The sequence below is a fragment of the Mus caroli genome, chromosome 11, assembly GCF_900094665.2.
Source record: "Mus caroli chromosome 11, CAROLI_EIJ_v1.1, whole genome shotgun sequence".
Taxonomy (NCBI): Eukaryota; Metazoa; Chordata; class Mammalia; order Rodentia; family Muridae; genus Mus; species Mus caroli.
The window spans coordinates 17,860,887-17,877,164 of NC_034580.1; the positions used below are offsets into that span (position 1 = coordinate 17,860,887).

General features: G+C 54.1%; 2 protein-coding genes across 16 annotated transcripts in view; both read right to left on the reverse strand.

Annotated features, from left to right (window-relative positions):
* Positions 1 to 2,105: 2,105 nt before the first annotated feature.
* Positions 2,106 to 8,986, reverse strand: Otx1 (orthodenticle homeobox 1). 4 transcript variants are annotated; one of them, XM_021177925.1, is made up of 5 exons: positions 8,883 to 8,986; positions 8,454 to 8,521; positions 6,753 to 6,958; positions 5,749 to 5,900; positions 2,106 to 4,434 (listed from the first exon to the last, which is right to left on the reverse strand). In XM_021177925.1, the coding sequence occupies exons 3-5, from the start codon at positions 6,847 to 6,849 to the stop codon at positions 3,613 to 3,615; spliced, it is 1,071 nt and encodes a 356-aa protein (XP_021033584.1). In that variant the 5' UTR covers positions 6,850 to 6,958; positions 8,454 to 8,521; positions 8,883 to 8,986; the 3' UTR covers positions 2,106 to 3,612. The 4 variants fall into 4 exon arrangements, with proteins under 4 accessions (XP_021033584.1, XP_021033587.1, XP_021033586.1 ...); XM_021177928.1 differs by having other exon boundaries at positions 3,373 to 4,434; positions 5,749 to 6,018; positions 8,883 to 8,949; XM_021177927.1 differs by lacking the exons at positions 8,454 to 8,521; positions 8,883 to 8,986 and having other exon boundaries at positions 3,613 to 4,177; positions 4,259 to 4,434; positions 6,753 to 6,849.
* A 4,147-nt stretch (positions 8,987 to 13,133) lies between these two features.
* Ehbp1 (EH domain binding protein 1) overlaps positions 13,134 to 16,278 on the reverse strand; it is a 275,350-nt gene continuing 272,205 nt past the window's right edge. For 10 of the 12 annotated variants that reach the window (XM_029483503.1, XM_029483508.1, XM_029483506.1 and 7 more), the window contains 2 exons: positions 14,386 to 14,500; positions 13,150 to 14,174 (listed from right to left, as the gene is read on the reverse strand). In XM_029483503.1, coding sequence (XP_029339363.1) covers positions 14,084 to 14,174; positions 14,386 to 14,500 — 206 coding nt within the window. In that variant the 3' untranslated portion in view covers positions 13,150 to 14,083. Of the gene's footprint in view, positions 14,175 to 14,385; positions 14,501 to 16,278 lie in introns of all 12 variants that reach the window. The other 2 variants (XM_029483507.1, XM_029483505.1) reach the window with 1 other exon arrangement.

A 16,278-nucleotide genomic window follows, 5' to 3' on the forward strand; every position in this document is an offset into this window, starting at 1 on the left:
AGGAAGGAAGGAAGGAAGGAAGGAAGGAAGGAAGAGAAAGAGAGAAAGGAAGGAAGGAAGGAGGATTTGCACACACATTCACAATTGAAATACCGCCTTCTTCCCAACCCTCTGTAGCCAATATCAAAGCCAGACAAGCCCTCCAACAAGCCATCTTATTCCCGCGACTCTCCTCAGAGTTTCAGTGGGCCTAGAACTCGACTGAGGTAGCCCAGCTGTCGTCCCCAGAGCCCTTACCCGTGTCCGCCAAGAGCAGGCCTTTCGGCCCTCCGGGGCGAGCGGACAGACACGGGCTGCACTCGGGACGGGGCGCGTGGAGATTTCGTTGAGTTCCCAGGCCATGTCCGTGCAGCTCGGTGCTCCAGAGTTCGGGCTCCAGAGACCGCTTAGTTCTAGCTGGCGCCTGCGGGCTCCAGCCCCTGACGCGCTTTCGGCTTTGAGAGAGGTGTGACCCAAGGACGCTCCCAGGCCCCCAAAACTCCACACGGGCGACCGCGGCCCGCTGCCCGAGCCTGCGCCCCGGCGCGCCCTCGGCCCTGCGCCGCGACCCAGGCCCAGGGGGAAGCACGTGCCCGCTCCTCCTCGAAGCCTCCTGTTGCAGGCGACGCTCCCACCCACACCGGCCGCCTCTACCAGGAAAGTTCACGAACCACCGGGCCAGTCGGGCAAACTGACAACCGCGACGAACCCGAGGCCCGCCCACAGGGTTCGTCGGAGCCGCGGCTAGGCCCAGCCTGGCGGGTCAGGGCCTCGGGGCCTCCAGACCCTGTGGAAGCGGCGGCTGCTCAGCCCCGGGACGCCTAGGGCGGGACCTGTGGGGAGGACCGGGAGGCCTCCCGAGGCCTCCGCCCGGACCTCCAGCCCCGCTTCACGCGAACGCCCGGGGCCCGCGGGCCAGGGGCCACGGCGCACGCGGCAGGGAGCAGGCCCGGAGCAGCCTTCGCGGGGGCAGCGGGCCCTGCAGGGATCCCGCGCGCCCAGGCAGCTCTCCCTCCGCCCCGGGGACTCAGTTGGGAAGCTTGGGCCGGAGCCGGGAGGCCGAACCCTAGGCCGGACACGGCGGGCATGGCTTCCCCATGGCCAAGGCTCCAATGCCCTGCCGCCTCGTGGGCGCGACCTCCAGCCCCGCGCCAATCTCACGGACTAGAAGCAGGGGCTACCGCTGCCTCCGCGGGCAAGTTTTCGTTGTCTCCTTATTTCCTCCGGCCCGTGGGCACAGCGCGGCTTCTGGGCTCACCTCCGCACACCTCGCACAGGAGCTGTCAGAACAATATGGACAGTTCTGAACCCCGAATTTCTCGGGCAGCAGACGTTACTAATACACTTTCCCTCCACTTTAGTCTCCCAAGTCCCGTCCCAGTGGCCGAGCTGGGAAGGGTAGCACCTACAAGCCCTTCTGTCCCCCCCAGACGGAAGGCGAGCTGCCCTTTCCATTCATGGCTGCAGGCCGGGCATCTTCCTCCTCTGAGGAAGTGAAACTCGCACTGGTCAATTCGCCTTTGTATGTTTTAACGAAACTTTACGAAGATAGATAAATAACTGGACCATTTCTTGTGCGAACTAATGGTTTAGAAAGACTCCTTAGCACGAGGTTGGGATCTAGGATCCCACAGTCACCGTGAAGCCACCGGGAGACGCTTCTCCACTGCAGGACACAGATTTTTTTTTTTTTTTGATCGTTTTGTTTTCCTTCTTGGCTCAGCTCAGAGAGCGTTACACCCGCATCCTTTCCCGCCTCCCGACCCTCTTCCCCTCCCCCTTCTCCCCCTCTTCTTTCTGGTGCTGGCAATTAGGGTGAAGAAATCAGTGCCAGGCTCCTGCCTCCGAAGAGAAAGGCGCTGTTTCTGGAATTGAGTCCTGACACCTGTCTCTGTCCTAGAAGGCAAGAAGGCAGGGGGTCAAAACATTGAAGAGAGGGAGGCCGGGCCGATGAGGGGGCACTCCCTAAAAGAACGTTTTGGGGAACTTCCCTTGCCATGACTTCCCGCCTTATTCTTCAGCCTCCAGCTTCGCGCAGATCATTAACACGCGGGTTATTAACACAGATTTCCTCCCTTTTAATCCCCTGAGACCGAGATCCGAAGCTGGAATTAGAAGAGCAACGCTGACAAGCCACTCATTAATTTGCTTTTATTTTCGGGAAATAATGTAGATAAAGAGGAAGAGGAGACGGACTGCCTTACATCTCAACAAGTAATTTGTGATCTTCACATCGGACAAATCAAATTTACAAATTACTTTCCCACCTACTGGACCAAGCGGCCAAAACCAAAACCGATAGGTACACAGGTACTCTCCGCAGATTTCGGAGAAGGAAGGTTCACTAAAAACTCACAGAACAGACAGGGTGTTTGAGAGAGAGAGAGAGAGAGAGAGAGAGAGAGAGAGAGAGAGAGAGAGAGAGAGAGAGAACATTGGACCTGGAACTCGGGCTCGGTTTTCTTTCCACAATGCTGTAATTTCACCTTGTTTGTTTGTTTGTTTGTTTCTAAGCGGAAGCTTTGATACTGTGCTTAGACTGGCGAAGGGTCAGTCATGCGCCCTGACCAGCCTAGCCCCGACCCCTGTATCCTGACTTAGCTGTTTCCTTCACATCCGATCCTCCAGCGCCCAGCTTCCTGGAACCAAGCGGGTTTCTTTAATAAATACACAAAGGGAGGTGTGAAGAGGGCAGGACAGCTTTGTAATAACTGAAAAATAAGAACCACCATCGTTTGAGGAAGAGAGGAACGGGAACAAAGGGGAAATATTTTTTTGCTTCTGTTATATATATATATATGTGTGTGTGTGTGTGTGTGTGTGTGTGTGTATGTGTATATATATATATATATATGTGATGTATATATTTTAAAGTTTTGTTTCTTGGACGCTAAAACAAGAGAGATGCTCAGTTCAACCAACAGCAACTAAAAACTTTAAGTGGTCCCTGGAACGGACCTGACTATGTACAGCATTCCCGCTGAGGCGGAAGCTTGAATCAGTCCAGCGCAGGGCAGGGAAGGAGGCTGGGGCACGCTCCTGCCGCGAGCCTGGCCCAACGCTCACCACTGGTGAGACAGAAATGCTGGAAGCTCGGGCCTGCAGGTGGGGAGCTAGATCAAGGACAGCTGAAGGGGCGACAGTCTGCTAGGAGAAACAGTGGAGGGGTTGATTAGGAGTGTGTATGTATGGACGCACTCCAAGCGGTAGATATACGCCAGTTAGTGACTTCAGTGTCCAGAAAGAATAAATAAAACGGTTGAGCTCAAAACAGAGGGTCAGAGCGAAGAGCCCCAGAAGGCTCCAGGTGCATAAAAGCTGTCCAGAAAGACTTGAAGGGGTGACGCACGAGCTGAGAGCGAGAGCGTACTGCTATCCCGGGAAGAAACGGAGGGCCAAGTAGGAGCACCGGGCCCCACCTCCAAGGGGGAGAAGGGTCTGCATCCTCCACCCCCAAGCAAGTGGCACACAGATGGGAGCGGCAGTGCAGGCAATGAATATCTTTTGGGGGAGTGAAAATTAAGTTTTGGAAAAGCCAAGGCAAAGGCGGGTGGTGCAGCAGCAGCAACAGGATGGGGACCAGGGAGGGCGTAGGTAGTTGCGTTTCTTCTCCACTTCCTTTCCCTCCTGGGCTCACAAGACCTGGAACCGCCACGAGGCTTGGTCCTTATAGTCCAGACAGTCGGGAGAGTTGAAATTGAGTTTCCAGGCAGAGGAAGCAGCGGCGGCGGCGGCGGGCTCCTTGTAATCCAAGCAATCGGCAGAATTGAAGGCGAGCCCAGAGCCTCCATAACCTTGGTGGTGGTGGTGGTGGTGATGGTGGTGGTGGTGGCCTGAAGATTGGCTCAGTGGGTGGTGCGCGTGAGGGTGGTGGTGGTGATGGCCAGCCATGGAGGAGGGTGCCATGGGGCTAAGCTGGTGCGGGTGGTGATGAGAGTGCATGGGCGCTAGGTAGGAGCTGCAGTCTACACCGCCAAAGTAAGAAGAGGAGGGCCCGGGGTATCCCTGACCATAGCTTCCGCCCTGGCCATAGGACATAGGGTAGGAGGCTGCGGCAGTGGCCGCACCTGCGGCTACCGAGCGCTGCATGCATGAGGCGTTGCTCGGAGCGGCCAGTGGCTCTGGCACCGATACGGATGTCGGCGCTGAGCCTGGCGAGATGGAGGCCGGGCTCCAGATGGACGAAGCAGTAGGCGTGCTCAGAGAGGACGCTGCTGCCACCGGGTTCCCACCCAGGCCCGCGGCCGCAGCAGCCGCGGGGTTGGCGGAGGCACTGGACGCTGAGCTAGACGAAGAAGCAGAGCTAGATACGGCGGGCGGCGTGAACTGGCCGCTGCTCTCTGAACCCGAGCTCTCGCGTACTGGAGACGACTTCTTCTTGACTGGCCGGGTTTTCGTTCCATTCCCGCTCTGCTGCTGCTGGCGGCACTTGGCACGGCGGTTCTTGAACCAAACCTACAGTGAGCAGGGTGAAGGAGAGGGGATCAGGGGGCTGGCTAGTGGAGCTACTCCTCCGCCCCTCGGACTCATACCCCGCCCAGGATCTCGGGAACCTCTCAATCCCAGCCTCTACCCCTCCCAGTCCCCGGCCCTGCCAGACCCTGTCCCCTCCCCCGCACGTGCTAGGTCCCCAGCTCTGACTCCCTCCCCCATCCTTCTGCGCAAACCCCTAGTAAGCCTCCTCTGCTGGAGGGATGCGCACCTCCCCAAGCCCAGCGCAACTCTGCCCGAGGGCGGAACATTTGTGTCTGTCCAGCCAGAAGTTCAGCCATCTCTAAGCTGTTGCGGTTGGCTGCTTCCCCGTAGCCCCGTTTTAGTTTGGAGGCCCTGTTTTCCTTGAACAGAGCTCAGGAAACGGCAGAGAGATACAGAACATCGAAGTGTAGGTCAGCCACCAAGCCTGGGGCCCGAGGGGTTTCACCGAGTCGGCTCCTGGAGACTGGAGTTGGGCAGGGCAAATATTTGGGTGGGAACAGAAGCAAAGCTAGAGGCTGGACGGAAGCAGCACTCCAGTATTGGGGTTTTTCGAGAAGGAAAAGGTGAGATTTCCTTGGGCCTTTTGGCTCCAGGTGGGATACCAAATGGAATGGCAAGTCATAAACTCGCACTCCTAGGAGAAAGTCCGGGCACAGGGCATTGCATTCCCAGACCCTTCTCGAGCCTTCGGGAAAGAAGTTGAGACGAAAGACCGTAGAGAAAGAATTAAACTAAGTCAGAACTCGATTTTTCTGAACGTTTCATCTCAGAAATAGTAAAGCAAGCATCTGGATTTTGCACTCGGTGTCCATTCGGCTGCAGAAAACTCCTAACCAGACGGAAACTGCCGGCGGAACTCATTCCCAGGCAGAGAGCACTAGGCTGTGGCCAAGTTCCATCTTGCACTTTTAGAATCCCCGGGACGAATGGCAAGGGTGCGAAAGAAAGGCAGAAACAGAGCTAAGGCCTCAGTTCTGTAGTAGCCAAAGAACCAGGACCCTTATCGAACTTTCAGAGAAAGTTACATCCGGGGAACATGGCTGGCCTCCCCCAAACCAAAACCAAAACGACTTTCAATATTGAAAGCGCCCAGGCGACAAGGAATAGATACTGGGCTCTAAGCCATTCCTTTTAATGTTACCCCTTTTATCAGACTTACGCCCAGCGCTAGGGGGAGTTGGAGAGGGGCTGTGCAGTCAGTGAGAGGGCCCCAACATCAGACAGCCTAGGCCAGATCTTTCCAGACCGGTTCCTGTGTCCCTACCCTACCCCTAGAGCCCCAGGAGCGCGCACCTGGACTCTGGACTCTGGCAGGTTGATCTTGAGTGCCACCTCCTCGCGCATGAAGATGTCTGGGTAGCGAGTCTTTGCGAACAGCGCCTCGAGCACGTCCAGCTGTGAGCGCGTGAAGGTGGTGCGCTCCCGTCGCTGCTTCCGCGGGGTGGCTGAGGGGACATGCGAGAGCGCCTGGAGTCAGCGGTGGACCACAAGGACTGGTGCTAGAGGCCACAAGTAAGTCCTCTGGTAGGTTCAGAACCCCCGCCATAGAAAGAAAGGGCCGAGCTCCGAGCAAACGAAAACTTCCCTGGCCACAGGTGGAACAAAGTGTACGTATTCTACTAAAGGGCCCAGTCTAGAACCTTAGGGCCTTCACCCTCTGTACCTCTCATGCGGTTAAAAACAAGCCTACCCTTTCCTTCTCATCTCCCTAAACCCACACACTCCCTAACTGAGAGGCAGTTAATAGAACAGAGGTGGACAGAAACAGGACCAGGGGTCACTTTTTCCAAGAGAATAAACTCATGTTAAATAAGTAGGATCTAGAAAAGAAACCCAGGGCTCAGCTGGGGTCCCCCATCATGCCAGGAGAGTTGGGTCAAATCACTGGTCTTGAGGTTTCTCTATGGAGAAAAAACCCTACTTCTCAGGGAAGCTAGACATAAGAAGAATTTGACTATGTTAGGGCCTAGCGAGTGTCCAGAGTCCTCATGAAATGTTGGACCAGGGAAAGGTTTTATTATTTTTTTTTTTTTAAAAAAGCAACTGAGGGAAATAAATCCGGGGGTGGGGGAGGGATAAACCTGCCCTCCCTAGCAAGTGGGACACAAGAGGAGCCAGGTTGCAGGCACCACAAGCTCAAAAGTTGTAGGCTGCACTTTCTACAGAGCTCGGCAACAGGCTGCGAGCTAATCACCTTCCTGGGTCTGTTTAGGGACTGTGTGGGCTCAAACTGTAGAGGATGGAATCCCCCAATATTTACAGAGGTTTGAGGGTAGGGGCAGAGGGCCACTGCTCACCAGGGTAGCCCACGGAGGGGTGCAGGAGGTCCATGGCAGGGCCAGCTAGGCCCAGCCCGTTCATGCCGTATGGGGGTTGTTTGAGGTAAGACATCATGCTAACAGCCGGGTGGAGGTGCCCCGACGGATCCAGGGGGCCTGAGGCCAGGAGCAGTTCAGGGCTCCCACTGCGAAGTCCTTCAAGCTGTTGCTTCTGGGGGCCTGGCCTAGGGAGACAGCAGACACATGGAAACCTTCACCCGCAGTCAGTTTGGCTTTCAGCTCCTCTAATCCTTGAATGGGGAGGGGGCGCGTGCTAGGAACTGCACAGCAGGCAATCCGAGAAACGTCTTCTCCTTTAGCTCGGCAGCTACGCAGCTTCTCAGGAAAGTAAACTTTTCCCACATCGTTCCTTCCTCTTTTAGGGCTTGACAAGGGCCAAAGACACTCCTCGAGTGTCAACAGGAAGGAAAAGTTAAAGCGTGATCAGGCTGAGGAGGTGAGAGCCGGGACCGCGGAGGGTGCAAAATCCCAAGTGTAGTCAAATTTTTTTAGTGCGGCGGAAGCAATTTGCTCAAGCAAATGTTCATTTGGCGCCGGGAGGGCAGGCCGCACAGAGATACGGGGTTATTTCGTTTAGTTTGAAATATTTTTGAAAGAGGGACAAAATGGCAAGTAATACAGAGGCCCAAGGTGAATACACCTTGGGTCTCCAAGACTCACTGGCCACGTCATTTCTTCAAAGATCTCCAGCCCTGCCTCCTACCCCAGAGCCTGCAATCACCTTTCTAGTTGACCTCTCTGGGCCCCTGGCACTAAGAGATAGCTGAACAGGAATCCCACCGCACCTCCAGGGCAGAAGCGGCCCAGGCCAGGCTAAGGCGGCAAGAAGACGCCAAAGGCGCCACAGTAGAAGTGGCAGTTTCAGGATGCCGCCCAAGGTCAGGGGTACCTCCGAGGCGGTCACCCCTCTTCCTTTGCTCGCGCAGGCGGGCCTTCTTTCTACCAAGTCTGCTAAGCACACGGAGTCCCACCAGATGGCCAACCCAGCGCCCCAAACATTCTAGGGATTTTGGAAGGCCGTCCATTATGAACCCGATGGAGAGCAAGGGACTAGGCCTCAGGTTGTAAAGCTCACGCACAGCCTACCGGGGAGGGCGAGGCTCGGCACAGACACTGCGAGCCCACGCAGCTCTTCTCCAGCAAAAGAAGGGGTTCTGGGAGTATGACTGGGACCGGCGGGGGGCTTGAAGCTACATCCCAGGACCCAAGGGTAGGAGATTCCGGGGAGGAAGGGAGGTAAAACTAAAGCAGCTTCCCCATCCCAACTCCTTTCCCCGCTTTAGCCCTGGGGGACCCTCAGCCTGGACTAAGGGGGGGGGTCAGCGAGCACATAAGGCGGAAAGGAAGGATTCAAGGCGCTTGGGCCGAAGGGCCACAGGCCTGCAGCCTCCGCGGCTATGCCCGGCTGCGGTGTGAGTTTTCGAGTACTTTCGTCTAACTTAGCACCCCAGTTCCGCAGCTTCGGAGGAGGCGGGGGAGGGGGCGGCCGGCTCCCGAGCGGCCTGGGGTCCCCGGGGCAGCCAAAGGGCGCCCGGCCTCTCACTCCAGCCCCGCCCACCTCCCCCGGACAGAGGTAGCGGGGGTCGATTCGAGGACGGGGAGACGAGAGGGGCCACCATCGTCCCGGGGTGGCGTGCGGCCCGGCGATTCTCTCCTTACCTGCCCTCCGCAGCCGCCGCTCTTCACCATCTACCTCTCGCCTTCACGGAGACTCGCCGGCAGCCAACCTGCAAAACGGAGGTGCACAGGTATTACCCCGGCGGCGGCGGCGGGACCCCAGGCTCTCCTCTTCCCTCAACTTCCCTCTTCCCGTCTCCTGCATTTTTTCTAGGAGCTCTGTGCGTGTACCTCCAGGTTTCACTTTATTGCTCAAACACTTTGTTGCAAAGTCCCACATGCTTTTCCTCCCAAGACCTGGCCTCGCCCGGGACCCGGGGGGTGGGGTGGGTGAGTAGGGGGTGTTCGAGGGACAGAGTTAGGAGGTGGCTTGCAGTGGCAGCTGCACTCTCTCGGAGCAAGCCGGAGGCGGTAGGGACTGGAGAAATCCTGCATAGTCACTTGGCAAACTAAATAAATCAAGCAATTTACCTTGTCGGAGTGGCTTGTCTTGCTCGGTTGTTTAGGTGATTGGAAATGTAGCCTGATGAAGATTGATCACCTTTCTACTGCCCTCCCCGGGTATGTGAACGCGAGGCGAGTGCGTAACGGGGCTCGGCCTCCAATAGGGGGCCTAGAGCGGACTGAGTGACAGGGAGCCGGGCAATGGCGAGCCGGGGTTACCTCCGCGCGCCCCCGCCCTCCCTCGCCCCCACCTCCTCCCTCCCCGCGCGCCGGCCCCGCCCCGGTCGCGCGCTAACTCTGGGTCTAGGTTGGCAAATTCCGCTCAGAACGAGTCGAGGAGGGCGAAGGCAGCGCTGGAGTTGCTGGCACAGAGGGGGCCCCGGGTCCCAAGGCTCGCACGAGGGCCCCCGCCCTCCCCTTGCCCCGGCCGCGCTCCGGAGGAGTGGCGTCAAGCTGCTGGATAACCGGTTCCTGCTCGCGCGCGCGCGCCGCCAGGCTCTGCCGCACAGTGGGAGCCAGGCTTCCCAGGCCGAGGACTCGGGGCGTGCTGGCCCCTGGCACTCCTTGATGCTCCCTGGGCCCCAGCAACTCCTCCTCCGCTCACAACCAGCGGCCGCCGGCGGCTCGGGCTGCTGAGCGGAGCCGGGAGTGGGGGTGCAGCTCTCGGCGCGCAGGGCGCCCTGCGGCGCCCCGGGACTCTTGCGCCCAGAAAGAGCACCGGCAGGGGAGGCGCCGCCAATTACCAGCTGCACAGCGTTTCCAGGGGCTCCCGGGCAGTCTCACCAAAGGTGTTCGCAAGTCCTAAAAGCTTCTTCGGAACCGTTGGAACTCAAATCTCCTTACATCCTCTCTCTCTCTCTCTCTCTCTCTCTCTCTCTCTCTCTCTCTCTCTCTCATGGATTTGATAGAAAACTTTCTTTTTCACAATCTGTCAGTCTTTCCAGATCTCCACCTACAAGGAACAGTCTGGTGGAAAATGTGGCTACACACCCCGATCCCTCTCATTTCATTTTCTACACTTTACTGGAGGAGCCTCCTCGAAACAATTTCCCCGGATTGTTCTTACTGGCAGACCCCAGTTTCCAGCCGAATAAACTTGCTGAGATCGTCTTCTTGTGTGTACTTTTCAAAGCGAGAGGAAGACTATTTTCGGCCCAATCCCGAACAAGGCAATATTTTTACATGGCATCTCCTACTGAATACTAGGGACCACACTTACACTCTTTCCTAGTTCTTTTCTGCCACTCATCTTCTGCCATTCTCACCCCAACAGGCGGGTGAAAAGTTTGAACCACAGTATGTGCGTGGGTGAGTTCGGCAGCCGCCGAGAGCAAGGTAGAGCGGAGCACCGCGATGCCCAGGCCGCGCGGTCCGCTGTGGTCGCTGACCGGGTGCGGGGCGACCAGAAGGAAGGGGGGAGCCCGCTGAGTGAAAAGGGCCGCGACGGCCGCTCATCAAAGTGCTTCTCCCCTCCCCCACGCGACACTTTTCTTTGGAGTCCGAATAAAATACGGTAACAGAATATGACGGAGGGCACACTGTTTCCTTAACTGCTTCTCAAAGGACCGAGAGATCTTCTTAGGACCTTTAATAAGGCTTTGGTCGGTTCTTTTGTTGGTCTCTCAAAATCAACTCCTTCTAATTGAAGTTGGAGCTGAAAGCGAGCTAATGTTCAAAGAAAGTGGCCGCCAGACTAACGAAATTACATTTTTTTTTTGAACGATGAGGGAACATCTAATCAAAGGGGCAGGGAAGGAGGGGTGTGAGAGGGGGACTACGGAGGAGAAAAGGAGGTTTTACAAGATCCTTCTCTGGTTCACAAAAGTCAGCGACACGGGCGCTTCTCTCCAGAACAAAGACACCGCGGCCCATTCACAAAAGCGAGAGAAAGAGAAAGCAGAATAAAAGAACGCGGGGAACAGGGGGAAATGAGAGTGAGAGAGATAAACCTGCAGGCAGAAAAGAAACAGCGCAGAGCACAGCGCCGGCCGGAGTGAGCACACACCTTAGGCTCTCAGGTCCCTACCAGAAGTAGACCCCAAGGCAGACAGACGATCAGGCTCAGCCACGGGGACTTTCCTGAGTTTAAAGAAAGAAACGAAATACACTCCTGGCCCCCTTTCCAGGGAAAGGCGCAGGCTTGGGTGCACTAGTTTGGCGGGCACGAAAATGTTGACGTCCTGGGGAGTGAACTGAAGGCATCCCTGTCTGGGTCTCCAGGTTTTGAGCCTGGGTTGGCCCTCTGGGGCCCGGGCTGCACGTCCTGGCTAGAAAACTCTGCTACTCTGGCCTCTTTGGGGCGGGTTCGTTGGCAGTCTTAGAACCTCGCCTGGGTCAGGCTTGAAGAAGTGGGGCGGCTGTACGCATAGGAATGTGCCGGCGAGGTCCCTAAGGCCCACTGCGAGGGAGCCGGTCGCTGTGGGTTCCTGATGCTGTCTCCCTTCATTTTCAGGGAAGTGGGAGGTATCGAGTGGCAAGGACCCTACCCCCCAACCCCCCCACTGCGCCACGAGAGTATTTATCTAATACCAAATTGGAGGCGAATTTTCTTAATGCTCATCCTGTAAAACCTTGGGATTAAGGAGAAAGAAGCAGCAGAGGGGGTGGGGGAGGGGAGGGGAAAGAGAGAGAGAGGAGAGAGAGAGAGAGAGAGAGAGAGAGAGAGAGAGAGAGAGAGAGAGAAAGTTTCTTGAATTCAGCTCAGAAGATTGAGGCAGCCTTTGCTAGGCAAAGGTACGGGTCGGTGTACTGGTCCAGAAGCTTCGACAGTTCTCTCAAAGGATACTTGTGCATCCAGGGCACAGTAGGGCCAGTGTTGGAGAAGGCGGGTGGTGGTGGTGGTGGCTCAGTTTAAGGCCCATCGGCCAGCTGGGTGCAGCATCTAAGTGATCTCACACACACTGTAGAGGCCTGACTCTAGAAACACTTGGGACTGGGAAGGAGCTTGGACCCCTGGCCAGGAGAAAGTTCTGCACCCGCCCTCCACAAACTCCTCCATCCTCCCCCCACCCCCACCCCCGGCGGTCCTGATCCTTTGTCTCTTCTCACTGAGTGGGCTTTCTAGGTTTCTGTCCGCTGGCCGGCTGGGTTCTTGCTTGCCCTAAGGAGCTGGACTCCAGGCACAGTGCTGAGCTGCAGTAACGCGACTCCTAGGCTGCGGCCCAAATCCGGGCCATGCTCCACCGCCGCTGAGGGGCGTTCGGGCGCTGCAGAGGGAAACCCCACGAGGCTGGGAACCAAGCAGGAGGGGGGCCCCCAAACACTAGCAATGCTAGGGGAGTTTGGTCACCTGGAAGGTCTGGGGCGGGCCTGAGAGAAAGGGAAAGCGCCTTTCTGAGAGGCCCCTGGAAAAGGGAAGGTTTCTACAATCCACCCTAAACCGATCCCCAGGGTGCTCCGGGCCCGGCGGTGAATTTCCTACCTGGGATGGGTTGGATTCTGAATTTCCCCCAGAGAGCAGCAACTTGCTGATCTGCTCTCATAGAGAGGACAAAGACTCGATTTCATTTAGTTCCAATAGCTTTTCATCAGAAAGAAAAAGAAAATCCTTTGCTATTAGGGAATCGTAGCAAGTTTTTTACCATTTTGAAATACGAGTAAGTGGAAATGGCAGTATACTTTTCGAGTAAAGTGTGTGTGTGTGTGTGTGTGTGTGTGTGTGTGTGTGAGAGAGAGAGAGAGAGAGAGAGAGAGAGAGAGAGAGAGAGAATAAACAGAGAGATGTGGAGCAGGAACAAGGCTAAAGAAGATGCCAGTGTTTCCCGTAAGTAAGTTTCCGGACTTGTTGAAGGAGCTTTCTTTGTTCGGACTTCCAATATAGAAGAGCCCATTTTTACCGGTGGCATAGAAATTGCTACAATTCTCTTTCTTCCATCTCAAATGCACATATTCGCAAAACCCCTCCCCCAACCCTCTCCCCTCTCCCTTTCTTTTCAGTACCTACAGACTTGCTGGTTATGGTGGGAAGAAATTCTCCTACATAGGACCCGGAAAATTCATCACGATGCATTCCCCCCCCCCCCCACTGGTGTGGAGCTATACATTTCCTGGACTCTTTCAGAGAGATGACTCTTTCCAAAGGACAGTTTACACTCCCTAAGAATGTGACTAATGACTTTGCAATTTGCATTCTGTGAGAGCAGAGCTCCTCTGGATCTGTGTCAGCTCCAAACACAGTCCAGTGTCCTGGGCTGGATTCCACATGGAAAGTCTTCACAATGGAAAGACACACAAACTTCCACTCAAGTTTTCATTGCAAGGAAATAAACTGCAGCAGGGTTTAAGGTAAGAAAGTTTCTGCTTTTATTGAAAATTTATATATGACTCAGTATTGTAATAAATAAACATAACCATTTTCACAAAACACGCAGCGCTATGCTAGAGAAGATGTAGTGGGATATTTACTTGTAGTACCAAGACAGACTTTTATCAATACAGAATAAATATTAACAGCATTCTTGAGCCAATGTTGAGCCCCAACAAAAAGTAGGAACCAAGCAAGATGTAATAAATAATTATTCAGAGTAAAAGATGGTGCATCATCAGCTGATGAGCTGTCTTTGTAAACTGCTTCACATTAAACAGAGCTGTCCTCCCAGGTCACCTTTCAAACCCCGACATTTGTCTCAGGCTACCTTACAGGGCCATCCTCTGAGGAGAGCAGAGAGGAACTTTATTATCTTTATGTGAATTGCAAACAACTGCAGAAAATCCCACTGGCAAATGGAACACAGCTTCGTCAATACACAGACTATGATCTAACTATGAGATTTAAGTAACAGTGTTACATACATACTGCAGGATTGGAAAAAAAAATCATGACATTTTCTTACTCCCCTTTGCCCCCCACCCACTGTCATTTCGCTATTACCAACAAGACTACAACAAACGTGTTTCAGATTCTCATCCCATCCAAAACAGAAGGGCGATAACCAGGGAGCCTCCCTCCTTTTTGGACAGTTTCTTGAGCATCTTCATTACCAGTCATTCACGAGGTGTCTGCGCAAATCTACTTCACAGGATTTCAAGAATGATTTCATGATTAACTCAAAGAGTCTTTAAAGCTATCTGGAGCTCTGTGTATTATCTGGAGAAGAGGAAATGGGGGAGGGGTGGGTCCAGAAGTACAATCCAGGCAAACAAAATGTTAAAAAGTTTTAAGTCAACCAGTCTGCTTCTGGCCTGGGGACCTAAGACCGAAGTAGTGGGAGAGGTCTGGTCCAAGGCTACTACTGAAGGGCACACTTCTCCTCCTTCTTGGCCATCTTGCCTTTGTTTTGCTCTAGAGTTCGCTCCAAATGCTCGTCTTCTTCTTCGGCCCTGGATGTTAGACAAACAGGAAAGACACAATTATTTTTCCTCATGAAGGGGAGAGCAGCACTCACACACACACACAAACTATCTGGATTCCTTGCGGCAAGGGGGACACAAAGGCACCGGACCTCTCAGATTCCCGAAATGAACTTTCTATAAACTTCTTGTCCCCTTGGTCGGTGGTTTCCCCTAGACCACACCCCACAGCCCCACTCACTGCTTCTCCTGGGCGTCCAGGTCCCTGACAAGGGCGTCTCGCTTGTCCACCAGGGCTACTAGTTCATCCAGCAGGAGCTGTTCCCGTCGCTTCTGGGCCTCGGTCTTCTGCCAGTCTGCATGGGGCAGGAGGCCAGTAAACACCCGGAGGGGGCTCAGAGCACTTGCAACCTGCCCTTCCCTTCCCGCCTAATCCAGTTTCCTAAAATCTCAGCAAACCTCGTTAACCGGACCACTAGGTACTGTTCGCTGGGGGAGTTTGGCTGAGGAGGTGAGGGTTTCATGCCCCAAACCCTACTTTGTAAATAAACACTTCTTGAAGATTGGAGCTGCAGGTTAGCAGCCTGCTGGAAACCAGGTGTGAGTCAGTGGCCAGGCGGAAGGCAGGCACCTGAATTCAGGCAGAGTGGGGGAGGGGAGCTGAGTCCTGAAGAGGTTGGCCCAGGGTTTGGGGCTGGGGGAGTGGGTAAACGAGGAGGCGGGGAGGCAAAGAAGGCTGGTAAAATCCTTCTGAAAAGGCTGGGGAATCTGCCTGAGAACCTACTCTCCTCCCCGCCCCCACTCTCACCCCAAACAGCCCATTCTTCGCTAATTTCCTCCCCGCTCTATTTTAGCAGTTGGATGTATCTCACACTGGGCGCCATATGCTTCACAATAACTTTAAAAGTAGTGAATCGGCTAATTAGCATTTTTCTTTGAAGTAAAAAAATAAATGTGCTCTGCAGTATTACACTGCAGCTCTCGACCGCATCACAGCCAGCTTTCTTTTGGAGACATTTGCTGGGTGGTTTCAAATCGAAGCACTCTTGCAAAGGGGATAAAAAAACCCCTCCATATACTTCTTTTTCCAAACTCCCATGTTAAAAGGTCGGAAAATGCGCTGGGCAGTGCCTTTTCTATGGGTGGGTGGCCATTTTTATGCCAGTTTTAGTACCCAGTGATATACATAACCTAACCTTTTCAGCTTTGATATTTTCCTTAAGATGAGCAGCAGTTTCACTTGATAAAAACAGGACCACAATCTAACATTTAAAACACTTTTGAAACCAAAGCCAACTGCTCTCTGGCCAGACTGTAAGGGCTTGTAGCTGTCAATCAAGCCCCAGTCTACCCCGCCTCCCTCATTAGGAAGGTAAACAATGAAAAGAAGAAGTAGATGGTGGGGAGATAGCAGAACGCAAGAGGGCCTGGAGGGAAACAGGACACCAGCTTTAAGGGTGTGCATGGGGGGCGGCACTCTGGCCACTGACTCTTATAGTTCCCCTTTCCCAGCAAACACACCTTCCAAAAACCAGACAAGTGCAATCCTGCGGGGTTCTCTCTTCTCTCTCCATTGCTCTGGGCAATCACGTTAAAACTCACATGGCTGGTGCTTATTCAGATAAACCTAACAATGCTTATGCTGGTTACCATGTGAATCTTCACAAACCACACAAGAATGTGCTACTTCAAATCCCTCCCCCCTCCAAAGCAAAATTTATTCAAGACCGCAAACTGCTCAACAGCTCTATGAAAGCGATCGGTGCCACACGGAAAGCTATCTTGTGTTTACGAATTAAAAATTAGATGCATCATCATGCAGTAAAGGTTAGCAGAGCTGGAGAAAGGCAGCTAGGCGTTAACTCAGTTTATCACTGCTCCTTTTACAAGCTCAAACACAAAAATACACATATTAAACTCACCATGCTAATCGCAAACCGCGATCATTTTTAAATGATCCACATTCCATACAAAACACCACAAATACAAAGATATTCCGTGACTAACTATGATTATGCTCTCATTTAAAGGGCAAAGTACTTTATAGTATGGAGAGGAAGAAGGGAACGTATGGGAAACTATGTCTGAATTTTAACAATAAGTGAAGTGCAGAGAAGCCACAACCTTTACTCTC